The following is a 7286-nucleotide window of genomic DNA, read 5'->3' as shown; positions in this document are numbered from 1 at the left end:
GTAGTATCCTAACCACACAAAATAAGTATTAGCAATGTTATTTGTGAATGTGAAACTCGCTTATAGTGCTGCACAATTAATACAACACCTCATATTTATTAACATGAGAAGTTGAAGTAAAAACTGGAACAATTTGAGTAAAGCACCAGTTCAAATTTGGAGTAACAAAAATGTTCTGCCAGGTGTGTGTGTGTGTGTGTGTGTGTGTGTGTGTGTGTGTGTGTGTGTGTGTGTGTGTGTGTGTGTGTGTGTGTGTGTGTGTGTGTGTGTGTGTGTGTGTGTGTGTGTGTGTGTGTGTGTGTGTGTGTGTGTGCGCGTGCGTGTCTTACAGTGCAAGATTTCTGTTCAGGTCACTGCAGTAAACATCACGTTATGATGCTTTTATTCCAGAGGTTAAACAAGATGTGATGTTGTTGAGCACACACACACACACACACACACACACACACACACACACACACACACACACATACTCATACTCACACTCACACATACTGAGTCAGATGAAGGCAGGCCTGACAGGCTCTTTGTTTCTGCGTTTAATGCCTGATTCTCCTCTGTGTTTCAGACCTCTCGAAGAACAGACTGTCCGACGTCCCCTCAGAGGTCTGTCACCTGGTGGCTTTAGAGAGCCTCAGTCTCTACCACAACTGCATCAGGACCATCCCCGACTCCATCATCAGCCTGCAGTCCCTCACATCACTCAACCTTAGGTACACACACACACACACACACACACACACACACACTCTGCTGCAGGCTTTTTGTGGAACTTTAATGGTTACTATTCAGAAAACGTCTTCCTGCAGGAATCAGATATCTGTTGAGCACATACAAAAGAAAAGCTGTGTGTGTGTGTGTCTGTGTGTGTGTGTGTGTGTTTGGGTGTGTTTTTTTACTGGTCAGAGACTAAAAGGCTGTTTTCTTTTCTCACTGAGATTCGTTTATACAGATATAAGTACAAATGGGGTTAATAACAATAATAAAACAGACACTAAAGGGATCGTTCGCTCCAGAGGAAATGTTCTGAAAGAATTTCTTTATGTGTGTGTGTGTGTGTGTGTGTGTGTGTGTGTGTGTGTGTGTGTGTGTGTGTGTGTGTGTGTGTGTGTGTGTGTGTGTGTGTGTGTGTGTGTGTGTGTGTGTGTGTGTGTTTGTGTGTGTGTGTGTTTTCAGTCGTAACCAGCTGTGCTCGCTGCCCTCCTGTCTGTGTAATCTCCCTCTGAGGGTCTTGAACGCCTCCAACAACAAACTGGTGAATCTGCCCGAGGCCATCGGACAGCTGCACCACCTCATGGAGCTGGTGAGGCCCTACACACACCTCAATATGACATCTTATAACAGAGAAAGATCAGAGGAGGAAAGGGAGGGTCAGACAACTCGTCCATTGGGAAAAGAAATGCTTTCTAGCCTGCTCTTTCATTCACACACACACACACACACACACACACACACACACACACACACACACACACACACACACACACACACACACACACACACACACACACACACATTTACTGACTTTACTGTTGATTTACTGACACCCACTCGTTGTGCCATGTTTTGTCAAGTAGCCAGTCAGCAAAAAACTACAACAGGAAACACCACTTCAGTGAACCTGTGTGTGTGTGTGTGTGTGTGTGTGTGTGTGTGTGTGTGTGTGTGTGTGTGTGTGTGTGTGTGTGTGTGTGTGTGTGTGTGTGTGTGTGTGTGTGTGTGTGTGTGTGTGTGTGTGTGTGTGTGTGTGTGTGTGTGTGTGCAGGACATCAGCTGTAACGAGATCACGGCTCTTCCTCGTCACATCGGCAGACTCAAAGCTCTGAGAGAACTCAACGTGCGCAGGAACCTGCTCTGCGTCCTGCCGGAGGGTGAGGAGACATCCAACTGTTTACCGTTACATCCTTTAATTTATCTCTGAGGGAATTAAACTGCAGAGAAGGGCTGCAAATACAATATTAATCATCCATAAGTGTGAGAAGAAAACCTGAAAAGTCCAACATGAGGTCTTTAAAGACTTGTTTTGGATAATATATTGTAAGATATCCACTTTAACATGACATTAAACTGAGAAAAGCAGCACATTTCCAGATATTTTAAAACATTTTTGCATGAAAATTGACTAATGTCCAAATGTTCAAAATTGCTCATTGCATATTACACATAAATGCACAGGGGTATGCACACATATCCATAAAATATCCATATTTGAAATGCATTTGTGCATAAAAAATCACCTCAAAGATACATTTAGGGAAGATTTTTCTATCTTTTTTAGGTAATTGTTGCAGCTCCACATCACAGACCGTTCCTAAAATAAACCTAAAGTTTGTCTGGAAAGTCTTTAGAGACATTTAGGTAAATCTCTCTTAAACATCTCTGACAGTGGGATTAAGATTTAACTGTAGTATTTATGCATCTGACAGAAGAGGTGTGTGCAGCAGCTACACTCAGAATCTCTGCTATAAACACGATGTGATCCTCCACATGTGAGACCACAGAGTCTCTGCGTGCAGCGACACACCCTGAACTCACTCTGAAAATACTCCTGACCCTCGGTGACCCAAGAGCGCTGTGCAGCTCCTCCTCTGCCCCTCAGCCACAAGTCTTTAACTTTAGTGAAGTTGAACCTGACCCTCCTGTCTGTGTGTGTGTGTGTGTGTGTGTGTGTGTGTGTGTGTGTGTGTGTGTGTGTGTGTGTGTGTGTGTGTGTGTGTGTGTGTGTGTGTGTGTGTGTGTGTGTGTGTGTGTGTGTGTGTGTGTGTGTGTGTGTGTTGCAGACCTGGCTGCTCTCCCACTGGTGAAGTTCGACTTCTCCTGTAACAAAGTGTCCACCATCCCCGTCTGCTACAGGAAGATGAAGCAGCTTCAGTCTCTACAGCTGGAGAACAACCCTCTGCAGAGCCCCCCTGCACAGGTACACACACACACACACACACACAAGAGATGCTAAAAGCTAATTTCACTCAAACACTTCCCGTCACACTGACAGGTAAACAGATCAGACCTGCTGAACACCCCAAAAAGTGAACAGCATGCTGCACCTGAGCTTTTTTTATTTAAAGAAAGGAAACCAGAGTTTGGACCTTTTATTGAACCCTGCATCCTCACTTAATGTCAGAGGCTGAACCACATTCTCAAACACTGTGTTTCAGATCTGCATTAAAGGTAAAGTGCACATCTTTAAGTACCTGAGCATGGAGGCGTGTCGCAGTGACAAGATGCCGGACGCTCTCTACCTGCCCGTCATCGAGAGACTCAGCCTCACACGGGCCGGCGCCGGCAGGTCAGTCACAGGACTTCAATACTCATCTCTCACTGTGTTCATATCTGCTTATAATATCTGCTCTACTCTGCAGGGATCCTCATTTTGTATTCTTTTACCGGCTGTTAAACCAGTTAAAGGTGATGTGAGTGCTGCAGATTAAAGTGTGAATGCTTTATCAGTCTTTAAAACCTTTTAGCAAATAACTAATTTTTACTGATGCAGATTAAACAGATTAGTGACCGACACACGGGGCACAGAGAGTTGGATTTTGTTTCCTTCGCACAGTTTAAAACATTTCTACATCAACTCTGCTCTAAACGTTTATTCTGAAAGCTGTCAGACCTCCAGCGCGGCTGCCGGGTTATTTTTACATCACATCAGAGCTGCTCATTTAGTTGTTTCTCATGCCGTGACACTGTGTGCTTCTCAGCTCCTCTGCAGACACCGTATACTCCACACCCCGCTGCAGGAGCTCTACTGAAACTGTACTTAGACATACTGAGGCATACAGGTTGAGCAGGGAGGAAGGATGGGAGGAAAGACCGAATACCGACCACACAGATACCGGAGTGCAGACAGACACAAAGAAATGAGCAGCTGAAGGGAACGGGACAGGAAGTGGGACGCAGGTCAAGAGTTTACATTCTGAAATTCTCCATTCGTCCCACAGAGGAGACATGACTGAGAACAGCAGAGAGAAGGCGGAGATGATGGGGAGATATCAGCATGCTAACGTTTAGCTCAAAGCCCCAAACAAACAGAGCAGAGCCTCAGATCTGTTAGCGTTAGCATCCATAGCATAAAGACAAATTCACTCATAACTGAAAAGGATCTGTGCAAGTATCCAAACGGTTAAATTCAACAATACTCAGGTCTTTAGTAAAAGTAGAAGTACTCAGGTCTTTAGTAAAAGTAGAAGTACTCAGGTCTTTAGTAAAAGTAGAAGTACTCAGGTCTTGTACTTGAGTATAGTAGAAGTACTCAGATCTTGTACTTGAGTAAAGTAGAAGTACTCAGATCTTGTACTTGAGTAAAGTAGAAGTACTCAGGTCTTGTACTTGAGTAAAGTAGAAGTACTCAGATCTTGTACTTGAGTATAGTAGAAGTACTCAGATCTTGTACTTGAGTAAAGTAGAAGTACTCAGGTCTTGTACTTGAGTAAAGTAGAAGTACTCAGGTCTTGTACTTGAGTAAAGTAGAAGTACTCAGGTCTTGTACTTGAGTAAAGTAGAAGTACTCAGATCTTGTACTTGAGTATAGTAGAAGTACTCAGGTCTTGTACTTGAGTAAAGTAGAAGTACTCAGGTCTTGTACTTGAGCAAAGTAGAAGTACTCAGGTCTTGTACTTGAGTAAAAGTAGAAGTACTCAGATCTTGTACTTGAGTATAGTAGAAGTACTCAGATCTTGTACTTGAGTAAAGTAGAAGTACTCAGGTCTGTACTTGAGTAAAGTAGAAGTACTCAGGTCTTGTACTTGAGTAAAGTAGAAGTACTCAGGTTTTTTATTTGAGTAAAGTAGAAGTGCTCAGGTCTGTACTTGAGTAAAGTAGAAGTACTCAGTTCTTGTACTTGAGTAAAGTAGAAGTACTCAGGTCTTGTACTTGAGTAAAGTAGAAGTACTCAGATCTTGTTCTTGAGTAAAGTAGAAGTACTCAGGTCTTGTACTTGAGTAAAGTAGAAGTACTCAGATCTTGTACTTGAGTAAAGTAGAAGTACTCAGATCTTGTACTTGAGTAAAGTAGAAGTACTCAGGTCTTGTACTTGAGTAAAGTAGAAGTACTCAGGTCTTGTACTTGAGTAAAGTAGAAGTACTCAGATCTTGTACTTGAGTAAAGTAGAAGTACTCAGGTCTTGTACTTGAGTAAAGTAGAAGTACTCAGGTCTTGTACTTGAGTAAAGTAGAAGTACTCAGATCTTGTTCTTGAGTAAAGTAGAAGTACTCAGGTCTTGTACTTGAGTAAAGTAGAAGTACTCAGATCTTGTACTTGAGTAAAGTAGAAGTACTCAGATCTTGTACTTGAGTAAAGTAGAAGTACTCAGGTCTTGTACTTGAGTAAAGTAGAAGTACTCAGGTCTTGTACTTGAGTAAAGTAGAAGTACTCAGATCTTGTTCTTGAGTAAAGTAGAAGTACTCAGGTCTTGTACTTGAGTAAAGTAGAAGTACTCAGATCTTGTACTTGAGTAAAGTAGAAGTACTCAGGTCTTGTACTTGAGTAAAGTAGAAGTACTCAGGTCTTGTACTTGAGTAAAGTAGAAGTACTCAGGTCTTGTACTTGAGTAAAGTAGAAGTACTCAGGTCTTGTACTTGAGTAAAGTAGAAGTACCAGAGTGTAGGAATACTCTGTCACAGTAAAAGTATTCTAAATGTTCCTCCAGTGAAAGTAGAAAGTACTCTCCTCTAAATGTACTTAAAGTAGCGACAGTAAAAGTAGTCATTGTCTGATTGGTCCATTTCAGAATAATATCTCTGATATGTTTTATAATGATTGATCATTAAAGTGTTCTCAGAGCTGGTAAAGGTGCAGCTAGTTTGAATGGCTTTGTATACTGCAGGGTAGCTGCTGGATTTACTGCAGGTGAACTACAGTCTGATTTAAGGGGGATTATATTCACCATCAGTAATCCTAATCTGTAAAATAACTAACGGGATTAAATACATGTAGTGGAGTAAAAGTAAAGAAGAGTAACAAAATAAAAACTGAAATACTCAAGTAAAGTACAAGTACTAACAACATGAATACAAAGAGTTAGGAATAAAATATAAACAGAACGAAGTTGAGGGAAATAAGAGAGGAAGGGTTATTGAAAGCAGAGAGGGAGAAATGAAGGATGAGAGGAAACTAGTGGAGAGCAGAGAGAGGAATAACATCTGTAATGTCCACCCACTGAAAACACTCCCAACACGTGGGAAGGACACACACACACACACACACACGCAGGCACACACACACACACACACACACACACACACACACACACACACACACACACACACACACACACACACACACACACACTTCTCTACATTCTTTGTCCTCTTATTTTCTTTGGCTTTCTCAGATTGGTCTTCCTGTTTTCTCCCATGTTTCTCTCAGTTGTCTTGCTGCTGTTTAATCGTCTCTTTTCTTTGGCTCTCTTTCATTTACATTCCTCAGATATTTGTTTCCCTGCTATCTACATTTATATCCCATTCTGTCTATTTATGTTTCCCTTTCCCTCCCTGCCTCTTTAGTTTTATTCCAGCTATTTGCTTATTCATCTCTCTCTTTGCTCCTCTCTTTTTCTAACTGTCTTTATTCCTACTTCTTTTAGAATCGTCCTTCTCAGTTTTCCTGCATCTTGAATCCTGTTAAGTCTTGTTGTTTGAGTCTTAAAATAAACCTCTCTGTCCCCCTCCTCTCTCTGCAGAAGAAGCTGAGATCAAATTGATGCTATTTTTAAAACTTCATTAATTCAAACACCTTAAAATAGAAAACACTGTTTGGGATGCCCCGCCAAAATAAAGGTCCGAACTCCACATCCTGTCCTCACATTTGGTGTGGGTTCATATCATGATGTTGCAATCATGTTTCTGTTTTTATTCACTCAGACACATCATGAATAGCTATAAGGCAGGGGTGTCCAAACTTTGTTCACCGACGGCCACATACAGAACAATATAGGGAGAGCTGGGCCACTTCCACAAATCAAATGTAGGTGAAAAATGTGCAATACTTGAAAACGCTTTCAGAAAACAGCCTACATCCATCTCTCTTTAGGGTTCATTTATTTTGTCGGCAGCTCCTTCCTTAAAACAGAAGCCTCACATCGCTGAGAATGAGAGGAAATATGGAGGTTACATCTCAAGCTGGTTATAGAAATAAGTTATTGGGTTTTTTTATCAACTCAGATTTATTAGAAGATGTTTTAAGTTTGAAATGACTAAATGTATTTGAAAATTGGGCTCATTAAAATATTTGAACACATATATATTTGAGAAGTACAAAATAAGACAAGCAGAAGTTCAATTTGTGGGCCT

At 41.4% G+C, this 7286-nt stretch overlaps 1 protein-coding gene across 5 annotated transcripts in view; it reads left to right on the top strand.

Annotated features, from left to right (window-relative positions):
• lrch1 (leucine-rich repeats and calponin homology (CH) domain containing 1) overlaps nucleotides 1–7286 on the top strand; it is a 57722-nt gene that overhangs the window by 18668 nt on the left and 31768 nt on the right. For all 5 annotated transcript variants that reach the window (XM_063888466.1, XM_063888468.1, XM_063888464.1 and 2 more), the window contains exons 2-6: nucleotides 569–713; nucleotides 1177–1303; nucleotides 1766–1871; nucleotides 2781–2917; nucleotides 3156–3286. In XM_063888466.1, the coding sequence (XP_063744536.1) occupies nucleotides 569–713; nucleotides 1177–1303; nucleotides 1766–1871; nucleotides 2781–2917; nucleotides 3156–3286 (646 nt within the window). The remainder of the gene's footprint in view (nucleotides 1–568; nucleotides 714–1176; nucleotides 1304–1765; nucleotides 1872–2780; nucleotides 2918–3155; nucleotides 3287–7286) is intronic.

This window comes from Eleginops maclovinus, chromosome 7 (assembly GCF_036324505.1).
Source record: "Eleginops maclovinus isolate JMC-PN-2008 ecotype Puerto Natales chromosome 7, JC_Emac_rtc_rv5, whole genome shotgun sequence".
Lineage (NCBI taxonomy): Eukaryota > Metazoa > Chordata > Actinopteri > Perciformes > Eleginopidae > Eleginops > Eleginops maclovinus.
This window is presented reverse-complemented; position numbering and strand designations above follow the sequence as displayed.